Source organism: Kryptolebias marmoratus, linkage group LG3, assembly GCF_001649575.2.
Source record: "Kryptolebias marmoratus isolate JLee-2015 linkage group LG3, ASM164957v2, whole genome shotgun sequence".
In the NCBI taxonomy this organism is placed as follows: Eukaryota; Metazoa; Chordata; class Actinopteri; order Cyprinodontiformes; family Rivulidae; genus Kryptolebias; species Kryptolebias marmoratus.
Window position 1 is genome coordinate 22,404,380 of NC_051432.1, and position 26,912 is coordinate 22,431,291.

Below are 26,912 nucleotides of genomic sequence, written 5' to 3' on the forward strand. Positions count from 1 at the left end.
GAACTCTCAGAAAATAATCAATGGATGTACATCCACAACTGATTAATGTTGTGGATGTTGTGGGTGTTTTATTCCTTCAAGAAATGCTATTTCCATTGTAGCTGTATCTATTTTTTGGGGTAAGATCATGATGATAACTTCTTCTGATAACTTCTTTTTCGATTGTATTTTGTCAAATGGCTCCTTTATTGTGGGCCAATAACAAGGAAGGCTGCATGACAGACGTTTTGTACGTATTTTTGTCCTGATAAATCACAAACATTTTGAGGTAATTGATAAATGTTCCACTTCTTGACTCTGCAAGCAAAACTTATCATGTCAATAAAATCTATGGGCATCACAAAAGTCACAAGAACTCTTCCCCTTTGGAAGAATTACTGACAATGTGGAACAAACTCTCAAACTGCCTGGTAATCATTTAGAAAAGTTACCAATGCCGCTTTTATTTCCAATCAGTTAACAATCTTGCAAATAAGTCTAATTTACTGTAACCTTAAAACAGAAAATACAAACATAAAGGGAATTACACTTTAAATAAGGTTGACTATGTTTCGTGACTTACTCACCCATTTGGTGTACATTTGACTCCCATTGGCGCTGAAAACCTGAGTCATGTGCGTAATCTTGTGAGTGTAGGGACTGCTTGTGACTGCCATGATGAGTTCTGCAAAAATAGAAACAAAATCCTGTCACTTAGGAATACATTTATATACATTTATATTCAGTTACCCTTGTTAGGTGTGTATATAAACATTTTATTTCTTTTTAACCAGAAGAACAAACTGTTTTTTGTGGTATAAACTCCCTTCTTTGTGTTGTTGTTGTTGGTACATGACACGCTGGCGGTGAAACATTGTGCTGATCAGGCAGTTGCATCACGATCATGCATGAAAAATACATTCTCTCTCCATCGCTGCTATTATGAATTATGATTTTGCACAACGCCAAAAGTGGATGCTAAAGTGAAAGCCACGCTTTGTGGAAACTTCACTCTTCTTCTTTCACATACCAGACTTCTCCCGTTTCACTCACGATGTAGGAAATTCCGGCGCAGGTTTCTGATCACAGCTTCATCTTCTGTGACTTGCTGAAACCCATCTTTCTGTGCCGGATGTGCACAGGTGGGCTTCCTTTAGGGATCCCCCCCAGCGTTGTGCATGACCAGGTTTATAGTGACAGTCGTAGAATTGTCACCTTTACGCACAGGTGTCTTTCATCCAGATAGCGAATCGATTTGTTTGATCCTTTACTTATTTTGGGGCTACTGTGGATCTGCATGGTGAAGAAAATGTGAGGCTTATAGTTTTGACTGTAACGGAATGGTAAACCCTCGGGCAACACTTTTCTGTCTCCCTTTCGTTTTCCACCGCACTCGCTCCCTCTCCGAGGCGCGCGTACTTGCGCAACAGAGAGACAGACGCGGAAAATCTGCTTGTCTAGTTTTCTCACCTCCTGTAAAGAGCCCTGAACGAGGGAGGTGGTGGGGGGGAGGCGAGAGGGAAACCCATGACTTCCGCGTTTTTCCTCTGTCTGAAACTGCGCGTTGTACAAGTTGCGCATAAATAGCCTTCATGGAGCCAAGGGCGGCCACACACTCTGAGACTCGACCACGGCTGAAGTGCGCAACAAGGAGTTGACTGTCTGCTGGACGCATCCGGTGGAGTTCCTACCTCTTCCATTCGCTCCGTTTAATCCACTTTTCTCCCAGAAGAAGGGAAGTTTGTGGACTTTCTTCAGACACCTTACGGCGGATTCATGGGACAGCAGGACAATCAAGCGGACGTCGAGTCTCTCCAGAAGAGCGAGCACCGGCGTGGAAGCTGCGTGAACATTTTCCTCTTCATGTCCATCTTTGTCCTGTTTCTCTCGGTGACAGCTCTGGCTGTCTGTGGAGTGATGGTTGTGAGAGAACTGCGATCCGAAGTGCGAAAATCCTTTCGGCTCTCTGAATTTGGGACTGTTGAGAAGCTCCAAGGAACACAAGGTCCACCAACTTTTAAGGTAAGTGCATTTGTCCCAAAAATGTGTTCTGCTCTTATCATAAAATCTATCATCCACTCTTTTTTTTTATCTCTGCACATTATCTAATCCTTATAATCTTTCCCCCTTTCTAACAGATGCAGAATTTTGCCTACGTTGAAGCTACCTCATGTAAGTATTTTATTTGCTAAAAACACCCAAACTAGCTTTACTGAAATATTTAACTTTAAAATCTTTTAGTTTGAACTCTTTTGAATTCAACAGTTTCCTGTTTTAGTGCCATAATGAGAAATTTTCTGCATTTTTTGTATCGGCTCATATAAAAATGTCTTGGTTTTTTTTTTCCACTCATAGTTGTATGTCTAGACAGCATGCTGGTGGTGTCCTGTGTAAACATCTTCTAATGTGTGCATGTGTTTGTCTCCTCCTTCAGGCGAAGTAAAGGACGGCATGATGAAGTGGTCCCCAGTCACATATGGTGAAAGGAGCTCTATAGGAAGCAACTTTGCCTTTGACGATGTCCAGCAGTCCCTGAGTCCGCGGCAGATGGGGACCTACTTCATATACATTGAGGTCAACCTCACCTGCACCTCCACTTGCAGTGCAGGTGAAATAAAGCTGAAAGTGGGCAGCAAGCTCACCTGCGATGTGGAGCTTCCAGCACATGAAAGATCTGTGACAAAGAAGTGCTGGACTGTAAGCCAATTAGATACAGAAGGATTGGTCACTCGGATGGTGACAAGTGGCAACCTGGAGAACTGGAAACTGGAAATGACCGGTTCTGGACTTGGGATGTTCCTCATCGACTGAGAAGCTGCAGCGCGACAGCAATCATCTGGACGCAGATGCAACATGTGGGTCATAACCCACTGATGAGAACACCAGTGGGTGCGCTTTTATGTCCAGAAAGGTGAAAATGTGCAGATACCGGTGTCGATTTTAAGTTCTTCCACCTGAGGTGCAAGACAAAAAAGCCTTAGCAGAATTATCAGGTGAAAGTTCAGGGGAGAAAAAACTCAGTTAAGATGCAAACAGCAAATGGAAAAGACTTTAAACGAACCTCATTCTATGTAAATATGATTGTTTTTCACTGTATTTATTTGATGACATGCACCTATTTATCCACTTGTATTTATAAGGACATAAAGATATTCTGTGTTTAAGTTGTATTTCGATGTAGATGTCACTACATTTGCCATGTGCAGTACATTCTGTGGATGAATGTGACTTTATAGCTCTGTTTTTCTTCAGTTATAAGCATAACATTTAGGAAAAAGGTGGGAGTGCGCATCGAGGAGTGATGAGGTCAAACGTTTTTTAGAAACAAAATTTTGCAATCAGACTTGGTCGGAATGAGTGGAATAAGTTTGTGTTAATTTGTTCATTTGATTTGGGACAATGCACATTCCACGTGAAAACTTATAAGCTGAGAAGATGCTTTGCTTATGAGAAAACTGTAAGTCCTGTGGACAAACTATTATGTGTTGAATGTATTTTATTGTAATCCACATTAAAGATGGATATAATAAGCCCGAAGGTTTTTTTTTCTTTTGTGTGCGTAAGAATTAAAAAATGACAGACGCGAAAGTGATGTCAGCGCAGCGTGAAGTGGAATATGTGAAACTTTTATAAGTAAAGGAAAGTTCCCTGTTGTCACGGAGTCAGAAACGAGAACTGGATGCACATCACATCCTGTTTATTTATCGTAGAAAGTCGTTTCGAAAAAAAAAAAAAAAAAAGAGCTGCGGGTCGGGTCAGCAAACAGCCTATAAAACCAAAGGTGCAGATGTCAAACAGTGTATTTCCTGCTGTTGCGACGCAAATTCTGTTTTTCTTTTCACAAGCAAATACATACAAAATTAGCATAAAGTTTGCAGTCATTTAAAAAGAAAATTTACTTTCAATTTAAATTAGAGAACAGTTTTGGCATATTTATTACTTTTATTGAAATATAATCACAGTTTATTTCCTTAAATTCACCCGTATTACGCATCAGACTGTAAAAGCAACACGTGCAACAGATTATTTTAAAAGGCCAATAACATAGGATGACTCTGGGTATTTTCCTTTAAGTGATTATAATGAGGAGAAAATATTTACGGTAATAAATCAACTGAAACCTATGATAAATTTATTGGAAGGCACACATAACTCCTGATTCCGTATGAGAAATGACTTTTCAGAAACCTGATTTTCTTGCCACAGAGTCTGTTCGGATTTCTTTTAAACACAGACTCTCCTAGTTGTACATTTTGTCATTTCCCGGAAAGACAGCAAAAGTAAAATTTTTATTTTTTGGTATTTTGGTTCTAATAAAACACGAGGCTAGGTTTATATATTTTTTTAATCAGCTAAAATAACGAGGCCTAAGTAATGTGTGATGTGCTTTTCCACCTTCTGCATCCATTACGCAGAGGTTAAACATGATTTTTAAGTTCCATTTTCCATCGTCTGAAGTATCTCTAAATCATTTTTTCTCCTCTGATTTTTTTCTTTTTCTTGCGCTCCACTTGCTTTATGGAGTGCTACATCAACTTTCAGCTCAGCGCCTGGCTGCATCACCCACAACTTTACTGTTTTGACTCACCACTTTCTAGCATGGTTTTCGCAAGCAGCATGAAGCCATTTTCACACTAAAAACAAGCGAATGTTCAAAATGAAAACAGCAGACTGACAGTAAGCAGCTAATCAGTGAACGTTTAGAGGAAGACCAAAATCCGAGATAAGAGACTAAATCTGGAACATGCTGCAAAATGAACAAGAGGACTCTGCAAACTGTTAAACGTGGAGATTATTGTAATTTATAAAGATGATTCTGCCGCTTCTAAGCAGCTATGAAGTGATAATTTGCTGTTTAACAGTTCAAATATTTTCTTTTTGAGTATTAACCTCCAGCAGTAATGTCTTCATGTCTTTTTATGCTGCATGCATGGATGTGATCACTGGTGCTGATCTGCAATGATACTGAAGATTTCAAACGAGCACACACAGAAATATTTAAAGTTTGATTTAATGTCTTGCTTGAATTATGGTAGCTTGAGTGAGGACAGAGGACGCAGAAGACAGAGTTAGATGGAGGAGGAGGACGTGCTGTGGTGACCCCTGAAAAGGGAACAGCCAAAAGAAAATGAAGTTGTTTTTTGTTTTAATTGGCACACCTTTGCTATTTTAAATCCTGTCCATCTGCCAGTTTTTAAAGCTTGCTTAAAGTGATGTCACATTCAGACTGCTAAATAACTAAACAAAATATTTTATTTTATCCTCATGAAAAAACTTAAAAACACACACGTTTCCCTGCAGCTCGAACAAGTGGCCAAACAAACTTTAATTAGCCACTCAATTAGCTGCTCCTGTGTGACACATAAGGAAGCAGACTTACCTTAAAGGTATGGTTTGCTGCAGCCAGGACTCTTTGCATGCAGCATGCCACAACGCTTTGCTAACTTTGCCTCCTCTTCCATGTGGCATAACACCTACGCTGTTGCATCCTGCCAGGTGCTTTCAGTCACACATAAACATCGTTACGCCTCTCCAGAGGGCTGAGAGGGAGAGAAACGTGTCTAATATCTCATCTCCAGGGCCTTCCTTTCCAAAGCAAAGCTAAGTAGAAGAAACTTAAACATTAGACTTTATTTTAGATGTTAAATCAGAATGAGAAATGTGATTTATAGAGCTGTTTTTCATAGGTTAAACCCCTCTGATCATGTAGATTTTTCATGCAACTAATCATTTTATTGCTTAAATGACAAACTATAACCTTCATTTCATTAATCATAATTAATGCTAATAAATCAGTTCCCACACACCTCCATCTTTGCTGCTCTCTTTTTAGCTTTTAAAACCCTCTAATCCTCTGCAAAACCTTGACTCCCAAGAGGCACTATGCTCCTAAGCAACCCATAATGTGCTGTTGTTGTAAGACAGGTAATGTTAATTCATATTCTGTAAGGTAACAAGATGAGATCCTTTAATTCCTTATGTGCAAAACAAAATGGCTAACTGAAGGGTGTTACGCTGCTGGTACACAAGGACAAGAAACTCATATCTGTTTTAATAAACAAACAAAAATAACAGTAGATACATGGATGGATGGATGGATGGATGGATGGATGGATGGATGGATGGATGGATGATAGATGGATGGATGGATGGATGGATGGATGGATGGAGGTCACTATAACTTATTACAAGATGCATTATATGTATGGTAGGGTAATATCAATATATTGTGGGTGGTCACAGAAAATGTGCAATTCAAAAATGTGCTAAATAGAAGCTTTGCAGAATATTATCAGGAGTGTGCACATTTATCAATTGTAAACACAAGTCCACTATAACAGCACATAAAATCATTTGCAAGGCAGATTTTGAAAGTCTTATTTTTATTATTATTAATATGTTTAACCTTTATTGAACCGGGCAAGTCCCATTGAGATCACAGATCTTTTTTTCAAGGAAAGCCTGGGCCTGAAGGCAGCCCAACATGCACGTTTTTAGCCTTTTTTAGATTCTCTTCAAGTGTTTTTGCAGAAACCACTTATGGTATCAGTGAATCAGCGAGCACTGCATGCACGAGTGCAGACTTTATAAAACCAGCATGTACCAGGCAATTGTTGGGTCAATGCGGTAACGGTGTGGTTCGAGTTTCTTGTAAAAGTGTGGATTTTTCTACTCCTTTCACACCTACTCACTGTTTGGTCAGATTTAGATAGCGAACTATTGGTTTGTGCTAAACACGCTTTACATTTCGAACCCTGAAAGTTCTTCTCTGTGATGAAATAAGAGAAACCGAGTTGTGTCGGTTGAGAAACACTGAGTTTGAACGTGTCCATGGTCATGAAAATATAATATGTGGCCATGTCAAACAGGCTATATTTACATGTTAACTCTGATCTTTATCATTGTTTATCTTAAATCGTTGCTTTCAGCGTGAAACACATGGCCTCTGAAGTTGCAACATCTGCACTCTGTATCATATTTGTATCAGCAGCCTGCAGAGCTCCATGAAAGTTTGTTTCCGCATCAAAAAAACTGCTGCTTGACTTTGAGCTCAACTAAAGTGGAATTACTCCATTGCTATTTCAATTAAAGGCCATCCCTAAAGCAATGAATATCACCCACTGCCTGGCATGCCAAAGTCTTATGCAATTTGTTCAAGGTCACAGTATGTAAAGGGAATGACTCAGCTACTGCCACACCAAATCTTAGCTCAGTATCTGCAAAATTCACAAAGCTATCACCCTTTTTTGTTTGCAAAATTAATTAAATTTGATGAGGATTCAGCTAAATACTTGATATAAGTTAGAAAAACTAAAATTTATTTAGAAACTTTCTAATTTTATGAATGCAAACTTGCAGTCTTCAAAGACTCATTTGCATTTTAGCAATATGTAAGCATAAACTAACTTAATAAAGAAACAATTATGTACAGATCAAGTACCGTGGAACTATTTCAAATTGCAGCATTTGTGCAGAACACTTGATAAGATTCAGAGAGATTATTATATTTTTTTTAAACACATTGAAGTTTGTGTTTTTACACTCAGACCAGAGAGTTTATGTTTGCAAGGTGCGCTGGTGTGCTTGTTTCACCAAGATGCAAAGATGTTTATCAGTGTCTCTCGCAGCAGGAAGTGACCCAAATTATCAAAACCATCTGAGGTCAATCTTTCCACTCACTTATGTGTTTCAGTGGTGATTTGGTTACCTGACTCTTTCTACCTGTGTGCATGGTTTCCTGTGCTGTGCTGTGCTGCTTAGCTCACTTGTTTATCTTTGAGATTTAGTTTTTTATTTGCTTTCTTTTTAGATTAGTTGGATTTTATTTGACAAAAACAGCGCAATAAACGATGCTGCATGTTAGAACAATGCCACCTTTCCTCTGTACAGAGGTTGTCTAGCCTAAGGATGTTGAAAACTCAGTCCTTGGTTGGGCTTTTTAAACTAAAGTCATTTTTCATTTTATATTTCCTGTCAGAATCCCTTACTGTCTGCCAAATCTTTCTTTTTCTACTTGCTTCTTTGTCTTTGTCATAGCACTACTTCTGTAATTTTCTTTCTTTTTTTCCATTTGAAACAGTGAAACGTTTATGAAACTGTCTTGTGTAAAGTGTGAGAAGAGCTGAGTCAGCAGCTAAGCATCCCCCACCTCCTCCTCCTTAGTGCATCCTTACTCAACCACATCCTGCTTTTCACACACACACATATTTACACAGACGCACTGCCTGCGGGGCGTTTGACTTGGTTGCATATCTGTAAACCTGCAGCTGTGTATTGTGGGTCGATTGTGGTTAATCAGTCTACTGAAGGTATCCAAGCTGGTTCCAACCTCAGCACAATACGTGAGAAGAAAATAAACATCTTATCTCTCATTCTCAGACTTAACATTTTCAAAAAGCCTTTTCATCGACCTTGTTATGTTGTCGGGAACTGAAGACCACGTCTTTTTTGTTCGTTTGTTTTACAATAGATTTTTATTTAAACAATAAAATACTTAATATAATATCATTTAGACTTGTTCATTCTGAATATCAGATACTTTCAAATGAAAACTTTTCAGTTTGTACTCACATGTGAAATACATACATTAAATGCAGTCTATATTAGATTATGTATCCTGTATACAAAAAACACAGAATAAACTGGCACAAATATGGTTCCATACTTGTCTACTGTGATATCATAAAGGCTCCCATGAAGTTTTCATTAGACGGTAAAGTTGTGTTCTGTTGATTGCTCAGTGTGACATAAATTTTATCCCCTCTCTCCAGGCGGTAAATTCCTGCCAGGAAACTGCTCTTCAGGTCCTCCCCATTTGAGTTGTTCTCACTTGAATGTTTTGAGCGAAAGCAGCGATTACTGAAAAAATAAATATAACAAAACAAAATCCACTCAGTGCTGAAGTTGGAAAACAATTAAGCAGATCTATAGCAACAGGAAATAGGACAAAGGAAGTAAAAACTATTACAAAGACCTACCTTTTTGACTTCATGAGGTCTAAGGGGTTGTCATAAGCCTTGGTTCTCTTCATCATGTTGTGGGAGATAACTTCACAGTTCTTTGCAGCGTTGAATTCCACTTTAGAGTACAGGTAGTATATACCTTCCTCCTCAATCATCAGCTGACCATCTTCATATTTCATTTTGTAGGTCTCGGACTCACTAACCTTTTCCCATTGCACCACATTGTTCACCCAATTTGCTGAGTTTCTGGAACCTGCAGTAAAGATTTAGTAAAAAGTCAAAAATTTGGACATTAAAAACAAGGATATGGCAGAGTAAACTTTACCTACTGATTTTATTGACAGGTTTAAGATTTGAGTGTTTGCAAGAACTCCTACCCATTAAATGTGCAAAAGGCTTCCGATGATCATTCGGCCACAACTGGGAAATCTCATTGGACTCTGTTCATGACAAAAAAGTCAGATCTGTTAGTTTATCAACAAATAAACCAACCAAAATAACGCATCAGCAATCACCTATTTTATGTTTTTTTTGCAGAAGACCCACTTATCTGAAACTCACTAACAGGTGAAAATGAAGAGTAACTAACTCCTACCTTTATGTCCTATTTGGCGTGAAATGGTGCCAACCTGAAATAAGAAAAACAACGAGTTAAAAGTCAAATATTCAGCAATGGCAAAGTTGACTCAAAATTTGATTACTGATCATGGATAATTACCTGCTGTCCAGAGGAAGTGGATGAGTTATGGCACAGAGACATAAGAGAAAGTGCCTAAAAGAAAAAAAGAAGACGTAAAAAAAATTAAAATCATCGAAGTGAATAAAATTGTTATTGAAAGGTGGATGTTTGAAGATGCATGTAAAAACAGAAAGCCTCTTGCAATAGCCTGTAACCAATGGAGCTGTTTGTACATGTTAGGTGTAGAAATGGGACTTTTAGTTGGGAAACAACAACGACTGGTTCAGACTTTTTGCTTTAAGCTTCTAAGTTTCAACAAACCGGTCTGTCTTTTTTTTTTTTTTTCTTAAACTGTGGTGCAGAAAGCACGAGGCAGGTTTGTAACAAACAGCATGATGAAACTAAAAGTAAAGTCAGAGCAATCTGTTGGCACTTAGGAGAGCAAGAATAAGGAAGTACAACTACAGATAGCAGTCACTTGACACATTAGTAAATGATGACCAATGAAGAAACTTCTGTAACAGTGTGTCTTGGTATGACGTAGGAGTCTATATGGGAATTACTGAGCAAAGGAATTTCCAGTCACCCCAAGCCCAACAGAGTCTTCTTTCACTCTAGCAGACACACACACACACACACACGAGCACACACACCCAATTAGGCATCATCCTTACCTCGGCTTTTTGGTAAACTTTGTAGATTAAATATCCCTCAATCACGAGTCCCAGCATGCACAATCCCAGCAGCAGGAGAAGAATCTTCATCCCCTCTTGGGTCCACTTTGATTTCTTGCCACTGGGCATTGGGATGTAGCTGGCCTGGCTGTCCACCACAAACACCTGCGGTGGGGGACCTGTACCTCTCTCTGACATCTCACTCATTCACAATCCACCAGAGATGTAAGGACTAATGGTCGAATGTGAAGCAGAAAATGAGGTCCTGAAAAAAAAATATATGTGGTTAAGTAAAGTGAACAAACAGGGAGGGAAAAAAAGAAAGATGAGAGATAAAGGAGATAAGAACAGAGTGGCAGAGCATCAAAACACACGCAGTGCCAAAAATGTAGTTTGCCTTGCTTACAGCAGCTACATGCGATGCAATCCAGTTCTGAGAAACAAAGTGGTTTCTACATATCCTATTTCAACAAGAAGGGCTGCAGGCGTTTTACTGAATCAAAAAGACGTGTATACATCTTTTTCACTTTGTTCTCGAGGCTGTTCGGGGAAAATTACCTTGGATTTGAAATGTTCCTCCACGTTTCAGTCAACCAGTCAGCAGCACAGGGTGGTTGTCTCTCAGTCCTCTGAAGCTCGGTTGTAATCCTGACCGGCACGTGCACTCCTAACACATTTTCAGGCTTCGCAATTAAACAAATCTCTTCCACCTTCAGTGTTTGTTTTTGCTCAGTGTTTTATCTTCTGACTAAGCTAAGTCCTCTAAGAGTACACATTTGAGTCCTCCCACATGACTCGTAGTCGCTTGCCTGCTGTCAAGTGTCACTTGTATTGCTTTTAAAGCAAGCTATTGTGAAGAGGAAATGAAGATAACATGGGGAAGAAGTATACAGAGAGAGTGAGTGGTTTATGTGTGTGTGTGTGTGTTCATGTCTGAGGGACACTCCCTACTGAAGTTATCAACCAACAGCTGACACTTCCTTTTCTGTATTTTCTCCCTTCTTTTCTATGAAGTTTTTAGTACACTTTCGCTTTATTTTCTCCTTTTCTTTTGTGCCTGTAGGCGTACTGTTGTCTCTGTATCAGTTTCTGAGAAACCTGCAGTCTCATTTTTCTAACAGAGGTAACACATTTGACCTATTTCGATGCTGCTAGACCTCACGGTAAACTCAACACAGAGATTCATGCTCCTAAATTGACATCCGTTGTTTTGACCGCTACGTTGAGCTGTTACCACAGCCCCGCAGCACCACCCTCAGCAGGGCTCACCTGTTTTACCACTCGTTTCAGACTGTCAGGCAAAACGCTTTCTTACATACGGTACATCTGTAAACACACCTTAGGTGAGGCGTTTCGCTGTTTACTTTGTCCTGGTGGTTCTCTGAGCAGCAACAACTTGCAGTGATTGAACACATATTACAGACAACTGGCAACGGTGATTTTCATTTTAAATATAATCAGTATTTCTTGAGTGAATGGATATTGCCCACTGGCTTTCATGCTGAAGTTTTAAACAAAGCTCTTATGCCAGGACTATTCAACTAACTTGCTCACAGTTACTGAGAGCCAACAGCACAAGAGTCGGACAATTATTGTTATTACATAAATTTAATTTACAATTTAAAATCTAGTTGTATTTTAAACTAACTCATTAAAAAGTGGACTGAGCTGAATAGGTCTATCAGGTATTTGAGTGTTTCTCTTACAGATTTATGTAGGGTATTTTGTTTTGTCATTTAACTCATCAGTGAGCCAGGGTAAGCTCACCCGTTGGTCCCCGGGCCACCAGTTGAGAAGCCCAATCTTATGCAGTGTGGTAATGCTCAAAGTATGTGTTGGTAAAGACCCTCAGCTACAACTGAATCAAATCTTAGACCAGCATCAGTGAAAAAGACTGAGTAATAGCCAATTTTTGTGATTTTTAATGCTGATAACATATGGTGGCCAGTTTACAATGAGCTGACTCAAGAAAAGTTAATGAGGTGCATCCAGTGATTGCTTTCTGAGAATTTTATCAAACTGTAATCACTGGTTCATTTAATATTTTGCTAACAGACAGATAAACACACACAGATAATTACATAATGAGCCGTCTTTTGTGGTGTTAGGCAATATTTTTTTAAATACATTTATAGTCAATGCTTTGTTCAGTTTTATTAGTGATTCATCATATTTACTACATTACTTATGATGTGTCATCAGGATGTTTTCGCTTTAAGCATACTGTAGGTGTAGACAGTCACTTCTCTAATTTCATAAGGGGCTTTTTGGATTTTGATGCACATTTTTTCTCATTCCCAACCAATTAAAAGCCAAATGAAATGTGCCAATATTAAAAGTAAAAAGAGAAGTCTTTTTTACCCCGTTTACACTTTGGGGTTTGTTTCTGTAAAGCTGTGAGAAACCCGTGTGCTTCTTTTTTTCTGCCTGTCGTAGGAGGGGGCAGTTTGACATGACGCTCTCCATATGGTGAGGCGACACCATTCACTCTGACTTACTTACAGCCCACACACTGTAAATTCCTACATCACACACAGGCACGGTGCATGAACATTGTGTTCAGCGCAGATAAAAGATTCAGGGAGGACTGAAGGAAGTCTACAGTTGTGTGGGTTAGAGTTGCTTCTGAGGTTGCGGCTTGTTGAATGCAGCGTTAGTAAGAACTCGCATGACCCAGAGCTACAAGTTCCCATGCGAGTCTCAGAGATCAACATTTCTTTATAAACAATAAAACAGAAATAGATATGAAAGTGTTGCTGCTATTTGGCAGTGAGGTTGCATTTTGTAGCCCATTTCGTTTAGCCAAAAATAAAAATAAAATAAAAAACTAACAATCTTTGAGAAAATTTAAAAGATTGAAAGTTGTGATGTGAAGTCAGTGGCCAAAAAAGTGGTTTCCGTAGTCAGAAAGCGGACTTTTGCCTTTTTAGATGTAAATGGTCGCCACTTCCTTATTTTTTCCTGTTAGATTTTATTTGTTGAGTCAAACATTGAGTCAATTCCCTGAATAAATTTAAGAGATGAGGAAGCAGATAATCAAATCTTAAGAATGAGTAAGACATCAATGGTCTTAAATGTAAGCTCAAACCTGAGCTTACACGTTTCAGTCCAGGGTGTGGATTTATATGACCCTGAACACCCATATGAATAAAAATATGAATCGGAATATAATAAAACCAATAACAGATACACTTTCGTTAAAGAAACAAAACTTACAAAGGTCATTGAAATAACTTGAAATTAACAGAAGTTTGAAAAATGTAAAAATGATCAGTCATTGCTTTTGATTTGATTCAACAGAATTATTTTAAACACCAAACTATTGAAACTGGCCTTGAAAAAAAGGATGACACAGTTAACTTTAAATTTGTCAAACAACCTTTTAAGGTAATTAAGTGATTTCTGTAACTCTCTCTGAGACTTCTGCACCTGTCCACAGGTATTTTGTCCCACTCCTCATAAGCAAACTGCTTCGATTGTCTCAGGTTTGAAAGGTTCCTTCTCCAGACTGCATGTTTCAGATCCTTCCACAGATGTTCAGCAGGATTTAGATCAGGGCTCAGAAGGCCACTTCAGAATAGTCCAGTGTTTGGTTGTAAACCATTCTTGTGTGTTTTTAGATGTATTATTTGAGTCATTATCCTGTTGGAGAACCCATGACCTGTAACTGAGACCAAGTTTTCTGACTCTGGGCGGCACATTTCAGTCCAGAATGCCTTGATAGTCTTGAGATTTCATTGTAGCCAGCACAGATTTGACACGCCCTGTGCCAGAAGCAGCCCCAGAACATAACCGAGCCTCCTCCATGTTTCACTGCAGGTGCCGTGTTCTTTTCTTTGATTTCTTAATTTTTTTAGTTTGTAAACATAAAGCTGATGGGACTTGTTGCCAAAAACGTCAAGTTTTGTCTCATCTGTCCAAAGGACATTCACTCAGAAGCTTTGTAGCTTGTTAATATACATTTTGGCCAATTCCAGTCTTGCTTTTGTATGATTTGGTGTCCTCCTCAGTGGTCTAAGTCTACTTTGGCTCAAGCAGTGACCAATAGTTTGATTTAAAACTGATGTACGTATCTTGACCTTGAAGCTCCCCTCTGATCTCTTTGGAAGTTGTTCTAGGCTCTTTGGTAACCATTTGTACTATCCAATTCTTCAATTTGTCATCATTTCTTTTCATGTGGCCACATTCTGCGAGGTTGACCACAGTCCTGTGGACATAAAATGTGCAGCTGTAGTCACAGAAACATCAGGCTGCTTGGAGATGGTCTTATAGCCTTCAATCATAACAAGCTGTCAATCATTTTCTTTCAAAGCTTTCTGTGGTTCGTGCGTTACACACCATGATCATTATTATCATTTTTAAAATAATTATTCTGAAGCATCATTCAAAAGCAATGTCAGATTTCCATTAGCTGATTTTTAGTCATTTTTTTCCTTTTATTGCTTTTGTCAGTTTCAAGTTGTTTCAGTGACTTTTGAGGGATTTTTGTTCTTTAAAGGGTTAAAACAAACTTGTCTGCGCCTGTGCAGTAAACTCTAAAGTCTAATAACATGTGTGTTACGCTGCCTTCAGGCCCAGGCCTTCATTTAAAAAAGAGATCTGTGATCTCAGTGGGATGTGCATGGTTAATAAAGGATAATAAGAAATGCACACAGGCAGTGTAGACTCCTACCTGAATATAGATATAAAATATGCTGTATATTTTGAACAGACAATATATAAAATTGCAATAATGATCTAATGTTAATAGGCCCTGTTTTTGTGTTTTAACCGCTAGTGAAATGTTGCGCACATATACAATAACAGCGCTGGATTTTATACCAGAATTATTTTGATTAATAAACTCAGTTTATTTTTCTAGGAACATCTAAATTATGAATTTGAATTTAGTGGTTTTGTTTACATAGACAAGAGCTTCATTGTAGTCCTTGCAATTTAAGGCGGAATCCTATTTCCTAACTCCTCAGCTACTGTAAAATAACCTTTAGGCTAATTGTGGCACATTTACAATATTATTTATCATTATGCACTGTCCCTGACAAATAAACTGAAAATCTAAATTAAAATTTGTATTACCTCCACCTCTAGTGATGCCCCTGGGAACTGGTTAAAGGTCATGATAAAGTAATACAAACCAAATATGCTCAAAGCATCTGGTATGACATATATCTAAGTAGGAAGTATGCACACATTGATATGTGTAGTTTTTACACTGGTGGCATTTTAGTAAAAACAAATGTCTGCAAACAGGTAATAGCAACAGCTCAGGATCAGTTCCTTTTCTGGGGCAAAAATGGGGTGAACTGGGGGTTTTCCGTTTATTTTTCATGTGTAACAAAAAACAACACACCAAAGGACAGGGAAAGTCCCTAAGAGCATAGCATGATGTTTGAAAAAGTGAACAGTTTTTACTACAGTTTACAGGTTAGCTGCAACAAACAATTCACTATAATAACAGTATTTTTGATGATTGTGCATCCAAAAAAAAAATTAAGCAAAAAAATACATAAATTCAGGTTTTTGCAAAGGATGGGGGAGGGGTGCTACAAATTATTTATAGACACACTGCAGGTAATTTAATGCAAAACACACTGCTGTGTAAACATAATGAAACAGAAAAATACAAGACAAACTGATTTTCAAAAATGTTCAACTGTTCAACTGTACCAGTTTTTCATTGCTTCCTTTCAGATCATATACATTACTAGATTATGGTAATCCTGTGATGTGTTGATCACCCTAAATAAAAACAATAGGGAGTGTCAGTCCTGATAACAGTATTTATTTAGCTGCACATTCAAATGTCATAATATAGATTACCACAAGACATTGGACAAAGTGTTAGAAATGTCCCACTGGCAAATGTCATTGTGGTTTTGTAATCATAGCTAAACATTATTTACTTCCTCTAATTATAATATGAACATGATTTTAACATATACGTCATGACTGATGACAACTGGTTGGACTATCAGATTTACGAAACGGGGAAATTCTCCAACAGACGGGATCCTGAATCAACAAATATAATAATTGTTCAAGTGTGTTGAATATTCTTCCCCCTTGCCTTTACACTTTAATGTCAAATATGTGCCTGATCCCCTTTAGCCCTCTTAATTCTCCTTTTTATTCTGTTTTTGTCCCTTCAGTATTTAGAGATGAAAGGAGAGTAAACAAAGTCAAATTAAATCCAGTACATCCAGTCAGTTCTGTAAAGTTGAATTCAGTATACTAGCATTTATAAAATTAAAAATATGGAAAGAAAAACAAATTTGTCACTTCGTTTTCATTTTCCATCTTGAGCTTGTCATAAATTCTGACGAGTTTTTCCAACAGAAAACATGGTAAAAGGAAAGTAGGGGAATAACATTCAGTAAATAGTCCATTCTTCCCAACCACTGGCCAGTACCCCCCCCACACACACTTTCACTTTCAATAAAATTAATACCTGTTTCTCGTTTTTAAATACAAATGTCCCTAATGTTGACGTTAATTCCCTTAGCTCCCGTTTGTGACATTTGAAGCTTTTATCCACAGTTTTTTTGCTCTTTGTCAAAATGACAAACAGTGTCTGTTTATTTAGGTCAAATATTTGTTGAGGTTGTGGTAAGCCTAGAAATAACAGACTATAATGAGAGGAAAGGGTTAACATTTGTGACAAATGGCCTTATATTTCTGTGGTATTCTCATACTTAATGTTAAACAAAGCCTATGGTTTTTAAGTATTTGATGAGGTTTGAGCAAGTAACAATAAATAAATAATGTGCTTTTAGGATCTAATGTGATCATCAAACAGTGGCTTTAGAAATCAACTTATATTTTCATTAATTTGTTATTGCATCATTAGATAAGCAGACATTTTAATTTTGTCATCGAATAACTCGACATGCACAGGCTCCCCCATGACAGTGGATGGATGGATGGATGGTTTAAAACATTGTTACCATTATTAAACCAGAGGAATTGCTTTTTCTCTAAAAAATACATTGTGAATGCTGAGTGTTGAATGACCAAGTTGAAATTTGCTGAAAAAAACTATTATTGAGTTGTTAATGCTAGCTAAAGCCAAAAGTAGCAAAATGCCAGCTTAACCCTCCTGAAGCCTTTCTAAAGAGAGGCCCTTGTAACTTTGAGTCAAATTGACCTGAAGGCTAGGGGAGAGTTAAAGTAGCAAAAGGTTTTCTAAAAGCTAAAAGTAGAGAAAAGGCTCACTAAATGCTAAAAGTAGCAACACTCTAACTAAAAGAAATTAGCATAACAGTAGCTAAGAACTAAAAAATAACATACAAAGACAAAAATAAAGCAAGTATTGTGAAGCAGATTTCAAAGAGAAACAATGCTTTTGAAGGAAGTGAAGCGATATCATTGGGTTTCTAGAAAGAAATATTTGTAAATAATATAAAATCTTTATAAAAGTATCATAGTTGAAAAACTAAACATCAAAGCACCCACATACTGAATGAGCTGAACGTTTTGATATAAAAATGGCCAAAATAGCACAAAGTAAGCAGAAGTTTTTATACTGTAATAAACACACAGAAAAATTAAATTATTATTAAAATCGAAATATTTCTGGTCTGGGTTTAAGCCCCCAGTGTTTTGAGATCCGAACAACGCCCCTGCGTCAATAAACAACACTTCCGGGATGGCTCCGAGTCAAAACCTCAGCCTTGCTGTGATTGGATTAGCCCTGCTACGCTTCCTTCTCTGATTGGTCCGCAGCGCTGCCGCCGCTATCCAACCAGAACACCGCAAAGTTCTGCTGCGGAAGGCGGATGTGAAGGTGATGGCTGCGCTCAGATAGCCCTGAGTTTGGAAATATTTCTCACCATGGGTGCTCTCCGGATGAAAATAAAGCCCGGAGGACGCCTGCTTGGTCTGGCAGTAGTCATTCTGTGGTGTGCTGCTTCCGTGCGCTGCTTCCGGCCGAGCCAAGACAGCGAGTTTACGTTCCTGCTACCAGCCGGAAGATCCGAGTGTTTCTATCAGACAGCAATAAAGAACGGTACGATGGAGGTCGAATATCAGGTAAATAGGAGTGTGGTTAGCAAACACAATCACTCTCTGTCTCCACAACTAGGTACACAACTCCTGAAAGATTTTTTTTAATAGTGCTTAAAATGCACTGTTGATGCATGCATTAAACTGTGTATTTTAGGCATTATATCATATTACTCCGTTATTTGTACAAGTTAAAGTAACCAGTGGGGCACCCCTTTCAATAAAAAGTTGTGTAATCCTGAAAATTTATCAATCAAAGCTAAATCTGTGTGAGTAGAATTCGCAACGCCGGGATTTATCCTACAGTAAAATCACAAAATAATACAAAACCTAGAATATGTGATAAGCCACCACATTACCACAATGAGTCAGTCAAACACATCCTGGAGCTTTAGACTTCCTGTCCAGGAAGGATTTCCTGGGAACACATGAAAGGCTGGTTTTTCAGGAACAGCATCACAAACTGAAACATTTATATTTACTAACTAGTGCTATAATTTGTGGTTTAAGTGTTTTTAACTTGAACCACATGAACTCTTTTTATCTACAGCAGGAAATAAAGCTGCCATGGTTTGTTGAAGTATAAGATTTAATCTCAGTAATTCTTGTAAAATGTTAAAAAATAAAAAAAAAGCAGAAACAGCCATATCCATATCACCTGTTTCAAAAAGTAAACCGTATCTCTAAATGAGGTTTATTGAAGATAATGTTTGAGACACTTTACACAAGTGTAATAATTTCTGCTTTGAAAAAATATTTAAAAATAACCTTTTGAGAATCAGTAAGCGAACTGTTTCAGCACCATTCAGGCGTCTGTTTAAAGGTGCTTTATGTAGGAACGCATCGCACCATTAGAAGTTGTTGCCTTGGAGGGCAGTTTGTTTGTTTAGTGGGAAAGTCTCAGTGTTGGTGGCGTTAATTTTCGTCTCTGCTGAAAATGTTTGACGGTGCTTCGTTTTCATCTGACTTTTATATCAAAATAACCTTTTATTCAATCAGTATTCAAAATAAACACGAAATATTTACGACGTATTCAACGTATTTAGGACAAGTGCTTTGAGGAAGTGATGAGCTCTACATTAGATTTATGAACAATATGATAACACTTATTACGATAAGTATTTGTAATATGTTTAGCAGACATGAGGTTCTTTGTAGCTACTCTTTGTCCCTTCTCGTTTAAGGTCAGATTAGTTTTCGTCAGTTTCAGTTCTGCTTTTCTGTCCAATCTCGTTGACAGTGACACACTCACGAACTGCAAGTTTGGGTTTTGTTTGTTTACTCTCTCTTTAGTCATCAAGATACTACGCTTTTTTTCCCCTGATTTTAGTTTTTTTTTTTCCCCAAACATTAGCTTCTGTCTTTGTAACCCGAACCCTGGCCCGTGGATGTTTCTAATTCCTTTTTTCTGTGCATTAAAATAATATGAAGGAAAACTGAAACACAGGTGCGATTGGTTTTAAATTTAGAAGCCAAAGTTAAGTAAGTTGCAAAAGGAAACCCATTTAGAACCTGTTTAATCAGACATACGAACGAAAAGGGTTCTGTTCATCTCATGCTAGCAGTTCTCCTTGTTTACTCCCATTTTCCCCCCCTTTCATTTTAGCTCCTCTCATTAAAGATGCAGGAAAGTCATTAGCAAATGAGGAATCCTTCGCTCATCCATCATTCTTGTCAGCCTAAAGCTGCTCCGAAATGTGAGCTCCATGTAGGCTTCTGCAAAGTTTTCGCCTTTGTTTACCCAGAGCTTCTCCAGAAGCCTTGTAATCTTTGCACTTTATCTTCTTGATGTACACTTAAGGGGTTCGCTTTATCAAGGAGACTGAAGAGCAACTTCTGAGCAACAAGAGGGAGAGTGCATGAGCTGCAGCATAAATTGGCATAAAGAGAAGCCCGAATGAGCTGAAATGACCCGAATGTGTCCAAGTGGCGCCCAAGATAAGACTTGATAAAGTTCTCTAAATGATTTCAGGGGAAACTCTTAAATACTTTTTTTTAATGATCTCATTAAACTTATTTAAACATCCTTGTATGAAAGAAATCGACAGAATGGTCCACAATTCACTATAGCAGCAAATTTCAAAGCGATGCGAATGGATCTTTATTTCTGTTTTAGAAAAACAAATCTTAGTTATGAAACTCGTTTACTTAGCCAACATAAACCAGCCCAGTATAGATTTACTGCGAAGTATTAAATACATGTTTTGTTATTTCAGTATTAATGATCTAGTTCTTGTGAATTTCCGTTTTCTTAACCTAATGCCGTGTTCCACAGAATTTAAAGAAGATGGGTTTTTGACTTTGCAAGCCAAGTTTTTAGGTTCAGCTTAAAAATGAAACCTATTAAGACAAAGTTTCGGTAAAATAAATTAACTTGTTTAAAAAAAATAAGCCCCACAGTGTGTTTGTTATCCCCAATCCCCGAGTCTGCAGAAAGTTTTAAACTCTGACAGATGACACTTCTGCTGAACTACCCGGCACGCTTTTCTTTTTGCGGAGTGGCAGAACGTCCAGAAGTTGACAACATCACTCATAAAACGTATTTGCATAGGAAGTGCCCCGGGAGCTTGTTTGGCACGTCTTTAAACAAAGAGAGAGCAGCTGCCTCGCATTTTTATCCAGCAGGCCAATCAGGGCAGATTAGGCCTTTTGGGAAGAGGGGCTTAAATAGACAGGAGCTGAAATGGGCTGACAGAATGTGACAAGTGGTGCTGCAGCAATATAAGGGATGAGAAAAAAACAGCATAAAATCCTATAGGAGAGTCCCACAAAATTGCAGCTGTTTGTCCTTTCTCTGTTTCATTCTTATTTTTTGTTTTTTAAAGGGTATTCCGAATGTTAAATAAACTTGGTAACACACTGTAAATGTGTGTGTGTGTGTGTGTTTGCAGGTTATAGCAGGTGCTGGCATGGACGTCGACTTCACCATCCTCTCCCCTCATGGAGTCCGGGTCATCATTGAATCTCGCCATTCTGACGGAGTCCACGTGTGAGTGGCCCGAACCCATCGTCACGTTCATGTTACCGACCACGCCTGTGGTGTTTAAACCTGTTTATTTTGATTGATTTATTTTTGTCTTTGCGCTCTTCCAGAGTGGAGCCCACAGAGGAGGGAGACTACGAAATCTGCTTCGACAACAGCTTCAGCCGCTTCTCAGAGAAGATGGTGTTCTTTGAGATCATCATCGAGGGTCAGGGGGGCGACGTGGGCGGGGATGACGAGTGGCCCGGGTTGGAGGAGCCCGACGGAAACCTGCTGGAGTACAAGCTGGACGACATCAGGGTGAGCTGCATGAAATTCAGACTAAATCTGGCATCTGTGCAAGTCTGACTCTGGCTAGACCTGAGCGTACAGTGCTGTGAAAAAGGTTTTGACCTCATTACATTTGCTTTTTGTCATATTTAACTGTTTTCAGATCAGCAAACAAATGTTATTATCAGACAAAGATAACCTGAGTAAATTCAAAAGGCAGTTTCCATATGAGGATTTCATTTATTCAGAGAAATAAGTTGTCCCGACCGTATGTGAAAAAGAAACTGAACCAGTGGTGAACCTTCCCAGGACTGGCTGACCGACCAAAGTTACTCCAGCTGTACAAACGGTGACTCATCCAGGAGGCTCCAAACATCATCTGAAGCCCTGCAGGCCTCACATGACTCAGGATGTTTATGATTCAACAAAAGGAAAGGGATGAAGGGCAAAAATGGCTTCCAAGGGAGAGTTCCAAGGCCAAAACCATCTCACATTCGCCCAAAAAACATCTTGATGATCCCCAAGACTTCAGGGGAAATAATTCTGTGCACGAATGAGATGAAAGGGGAGCTTTGACAACACAGCATTTCCGAAAAAGAGCATCATACTGACAGTCAACAGTGTGATGGTCTGGGGCTGCTTTGCTGCTTCCGGATCTGGATGACTTGTCTGAACTGATGGAACCATGAAATCCGGAGACTGTCCAGCCGTCCGTTTGTGACCTTTAAGATGAAGAACGCTTGAGTTCTGCAGCAGAAGGTTCCTCCGCAGCCTCCTGATTGCAGGAGCTGCAGTTAAAGGTGGCACAACCAGTTATTAGGTTTGAGGCCAAGTTACCATTAATAAGTGAAATTATAATTTAAAAAACTGCATTTTTATTTACTCGTTTATTTGCTGATCTGAAACATGTAAGTGTGACAAAAAAAAAGCAAAAACAGAAGAAATCTATACGGGGGTGAATCCTGTTTTACAGCACTATAAATATTATAACCGTTTCTGTTGTTTTTTAAAAAAGTGTGTACTTGTTCACGTCTAAAAAATGGTTTTGTCACCACTGCCTTTTGAGTGTTCGGCATTATTTCCAAAAAGAGGAATCATAGATCTCCTTCTTTGTCCATTCTTGTTTTTCTTTTCATCAGTGGGAACAAATGGAGCTTCTCTCAACCCCGACAGAGAAGCTGGGGGAAGTGGGAAATTCTTAAAAAACAAATGTAACGTTGGTTTTGGTCTCATCACGGGACTTGCTGACAATTTGGAAAAAATTGTCACGAAAAATACAGTTTGAGCTATTTTTAAATTAACAGCTGATCAAAGAAGCAGGCAGATAAACCTTAATTATTGTTTGAGTTATTTGCTCTGTTGGGTTCAAAATAGTTTAAAATTGATCTTTTTCTTAGTTTAGAGAACCACATTTTTGTCTGAAAGTTATTTCATGAGTATTCTAAGAATTGTTTACGCTCATTTAGCTGAAAATTGTTTCAAGGAAAGTTTTTTTTTTAAAAGTTTGGACTCCACCGGTCCACATTTAAAGACTTTGTGTGTAAATATGGACGAACCTGAACTGAACAGCTCCGATGGGGGAAAACCCCATCATGTCATTTGTTTAATGTCTTCTTTATTTAGAAATGCGGAGTATTTTTTAATGATTTCTGAAACCCTGGTAGAACATCATTGGGCTTCACTTGTTCGTTTAAATTCATAGAAAGTCCTCCGAGTGCCACACTCAGTTTATAAACCCAAATGATGCTACATTTATAAACTGATACACTCCAAGTTATCAGTTTCTTTGTGTGTATTTATTCATGCAAACATTACAAAGTTTTAGTTTGTAGGTGTTTTTTCTTTTCTTTTGTTTGAACAGTTTCTGCCTTTAAAAACAAAATAAACTATTCACAATAAAATACCTCCAAAAATGAGGCATGCACCATAGATGGTGTGTAATTCAAATGATTTTCAATTTAACATATCTTTTTTTTGGACTCAGACGTTTATCAGTCTGGCGTCTGGCCCCTTAGCTCCTCCAGTTCAACATGTTTTCTTCCATAATGCCGCTTCAGGTTGGACTTCTTCGTCCCCTCCAGCGCCTCGCCACAAACTAAACACACGGGTTTGTGTTTCACTTCAACAAAAAGCTCATCTCTTGCATTTCTCCTGAAAATACGGCATTCTGCAACCTTACTTTTTTCACAGCTGTCATGACCAACACTTTTATCTTCCATTGACGCTTCGCCACTCATGTTGTGTTCACTGACTCTGATCCTGGCTCGGATATATGCATTACTGACAGTTTTATTGATTGTTAATATTTTTTCCCCTCTTGAGTTTTCTATTATTTTCTTTATTTGTTTGAAATCGTGCTTTGGACCAGATAAAAGGGCTCTGAGGTCAGAGGTTCCCCTCTCCTGGTGGACATGAAGACTGTTAACCACTGAGACCCTCTGGAAACATCAGATTTTCAGCAGAGTAGCTAAATTAAACCACTGCATGAAGCGGTATTACGTGTTGACAATTAAGTTAAGTTAAGCAGCTTTATTGATTTCATTTCATTTAAAAAAAATACAAATAAAATGCAATTTACAAAATAAAATGAAAGGTAGCAGAAGAAGAAAAAAATCTTTTATTATCTGCCCCTATTTTCAAAAAATAATATTAATTTCAAACAGTAATAATTAAATAAAACGAAACAAAAAATTCAACTCCTCAAACAGTAACTCTTGCAAATACAAATTATACAACTTCACATTTCTTTAATAAATTAAACAGCATTTTTATAATCACTATCCAAATTATTCCATAATCTTATTCCTTTGACTGAAGTACATCAGACATCTAAGTCCTGTGGTTGAGATGAATTTAGAGAAGATTAGTCAGAATCAGCTGTGCTACGAAAGCTCAAACTCTCAAAACAAAACTTCTTTTCAACTTGTTTTCCTCCATCTTTGTGACTTTAACCCCGTCAGGAGTCCATGGACTCTCTGCACAAGCGTTTGGAGCGCAGCCGGCAGATGCAGACCGTGCTGCGAGCGTTTGAGGCTCGGGATCGGAACCTTCTGGAGGACAACCTGTGGAGGGTCTCGTTCTGGTCATGTGCCAGCGTGCTGGTGATGCTGGGTGTGGCCTTGACCCAGGTGAGCAAACCCCCGACGACCCCCCTGTGCAGCTGCGCAGCTTCACCTCAAACCCCCCCCCCGTGCAGCCGCGCAGCTACACCTCACCCTGTCACGCAGCTGTAACCCGATTCCTTGCTCTGTTTTCTCGCAGGTCTACACCGTCCGCAAACTGTTCGACGACAAGCGGAGGGTCTACACATAGAGGGGCCGTTGCGCAAGCCGTACAGGACAGAATAGTTTGTTAGCAATAATGAGATTTTATTAAACCATCAAAGGTAATAAAACGGTTAAGGGATTAAGGAAGTTGAAGTTCATTTGATTTAGTGCCTTTAATGTCAGCTCTCACCACAAACCGATGAGGAAACGCTTGTCGTAATTTACACTTCCGCAACTGCTTACAGATGTTGGAATTTTTGCGTGAAGGTAAAAAAACCATTAAAGGTGGAAAGTCATTCATGACGCCACTTTGCTGATTTACGGAGGATAATGTGCAATGGTGTTTGTTCTTGTGGTTTTTACGGCTTCAGACTGCCATTTCAGCTGTGATTTAAGTTGGTTACTGACTTCTTTCTGGTGATTTTTAAAGGGTACCGATGTTTTTATGTGTCCATACTGACATTTGTTGTGTTATTTTTTTTTTATTAAACAATCAAGTGAAGTAAGAAAGAGGGAAGACTTTCAGCGTTATTGCCTTTTAACGTTCATGTGTTCACTCCCTCGCGAGCATCTGTGAGCGTCACTTCGGCGTGTTATGAAACGTCATTGTGAAATGTGTTTTAAAGATTTCATCTTTGAGTTCAAACTGACGTATGTTCAAGTGGCAACGATTTGATTTTGTCCAGTTTGTTTACATTTTCTGTAAGACAAAACAAATCAGGTTTTCATTGGACTTATTCATAATAAAAGGGTTTTTTTTACACAAAGGTTTTGAGTTGTTTTTTTAACAGAATTAACTTAGAAAAAATATATTACTTGAAAAGCTACAAAACCAATCTTGACTTGCTTTTTTATGGCACATATTTTGGGAAAAATGTTGTATTTTGAGCATTAGGTTTTGTGTTACGTTAACAAAACCACTCAAACTGTCTGACATCGACCGTAAATTGGCTCAGATTCTTTTAACAGAATTAAATGATCATTTCTGGGCATGGATTAATCTCCTGTAATGTTGAGTCAAGAGTTTTTGGACTAACGTCTTCAGCTGTTTTAGTCATTCAGATATCAAACTGTTCAGCTCATTAAGGACATTACGGCTATGACTTGTTTTTTTTAGGAATATTTAATTTTATGTACAGTATTTTTTTTCCTCATCAAATTGGAGAAATCCTCAAATCCCTTTAAAACTTCATTTTAGCTGTTCTGTTGGTTTTAGCCTTTGGTTTGCTAATTGAACCTTTTGTATTCATCTTGTATAAAACTTTTTAAAAATTCAGTTTCAGCCTCTTCGACAGATTTCAGCATTTGTTCAGCACTTGGCATCCTCCCTAGATTTTCACAGACTGCAGTTTTCTGGTTTACACCATCTTTTACAGAAAAAAATTGCATTTTGTGTTCAGTTCTTTAGCTTGAAAGAGGTTTCTAAAATCAAAACATAAACAAGATTCCTCATTACTTTGTGCATTTTGACTTTTTTAATTTCAGATCATCAGGTTTGACAGAATCTACAGAAAGAATCAAAACCCAAACCTTTATAAACACAAAGAAAAACAGATTTATACACAGTGTATATAAATTTGTTCGGAACACTTTGCTCAGGGATATTTTCTTTTTCTTTAAATTTTCCAGAGATCATCAGCAGTTTGGTCTTCAGACTGACAGTTTGAGGCAACGACACAGCTTCAGTCAGGCCTCTTAATGTTTCCCAGAAACCAGTTTTTAGAGCAGAACCTTCCCGTCTAAAGCTCCTCCGGTGGAGTCCTGTCGGCCAAGCCGCTGCGAGGCGACATGAGACTTCCTGTCACCACTGGTTTGGGCGAGAAGGGACTTGTGGAGGTCGCCTGTGGGAGAGGACCACGGAAATAATTCTTCCAGTTAGTTTCTGATTCTGCGGAAAGCGAACGTTACAAATAAAAACCCACCAGTGACGCTTTTATAGCCTCAGAGCAGCTAACTGCACCATCTATAGAGTGCGTTGCCAGCGGCGACTACAGTTGCCATGGCGACCACCGCTCCATCGTAGAGTAGGGACGGTATGGCTGAGCTGCATACAAAGTAGAGACGAGTTTCTGTTCTCATACTTCTATCGTGCAAATC

General features: G+C 38.5%; 3 protein-coding genes across 3 annotated transcripts; 2 read left to right on the forward strand and 1 right to left on the reverse strand.

Moving 5' to 3' along the window:
* The first annotated feature begins 1,487 nt into the window (after nt 1–1,487).
* LOC108241475 lies at nt 1,488–3,512 on the forward strand. Its single transcript, XM_017425625.3, has 3 exons — nt 1,488–2,001; nt 2,118–2,151; nt 2,414–3,512. The coding sequence occupies exons 1-3, from the start codon at nt 1,756–1,758 to the stop codon at nt 2,788–2,790; spliced, it is 657 nt and encodes a 218-aa protein (XP_017281114.1). The 5' UTR covers nt 1,488–1,755; the 3' UTR covers nt 2,791–3,512.
* Nucleotides 3,513–8,438: 4,926 nt separating this feature from the next.
* On the reverse strand, nt 8,439–11,206 carry LOC108241477 (tumor necrosis factor ligand superfamily member 14). Its single transcript, XM_017425627.3, has 7 exons — nt 10,854–11,206; nt 10,296–10,560; nt 9,661–9,714; nt 9,538–9,571; nt 9,320–9,382; nt 8,958–9,195; nt 8,439–8,838 (listed from the first exon to the last, which is right to left on the reverse strand). The coding sequence occupies exons 2-7, from the start codon at nt 10,500–10,502 to the stop codon at nt 8,649–8,651; spliced, it is 786 nt and encodes a 261-aa protein (XP_017281116.1). The 5' UTR covers nt 10,503–10,560; nt 10,854–11,206; the 3' UTR covers nt 8,439–8,648.
* A 6,827-nt stretch (nt 11,207–18,033) lies between these two features.
* On the forward strand, nt 18,034–25,582 carry tmed1b (transmembrane p24 trafficking protein 1b). Its single transcript, XM_017425588.3, has 5 exons — nt 18,034–18,323; nt 21,188–21,285; nt 21,390–21,579; nt 24,510–24,677; nt 24,811–25,582. Exons 1-5 carry the CDS (start codon nt 18,126–18,128, stop codon nt 24,859–24,861), a joined length of 705 nt encoding a protein of 234 aa, XP_017281077.1. The 5' UTR covers nt 18,034–18,125; the 3' UTR covers nt 24,862–25,582.
* Nucleotides 25,583–26,912: the final 1,330 nt, after the last annotated feature.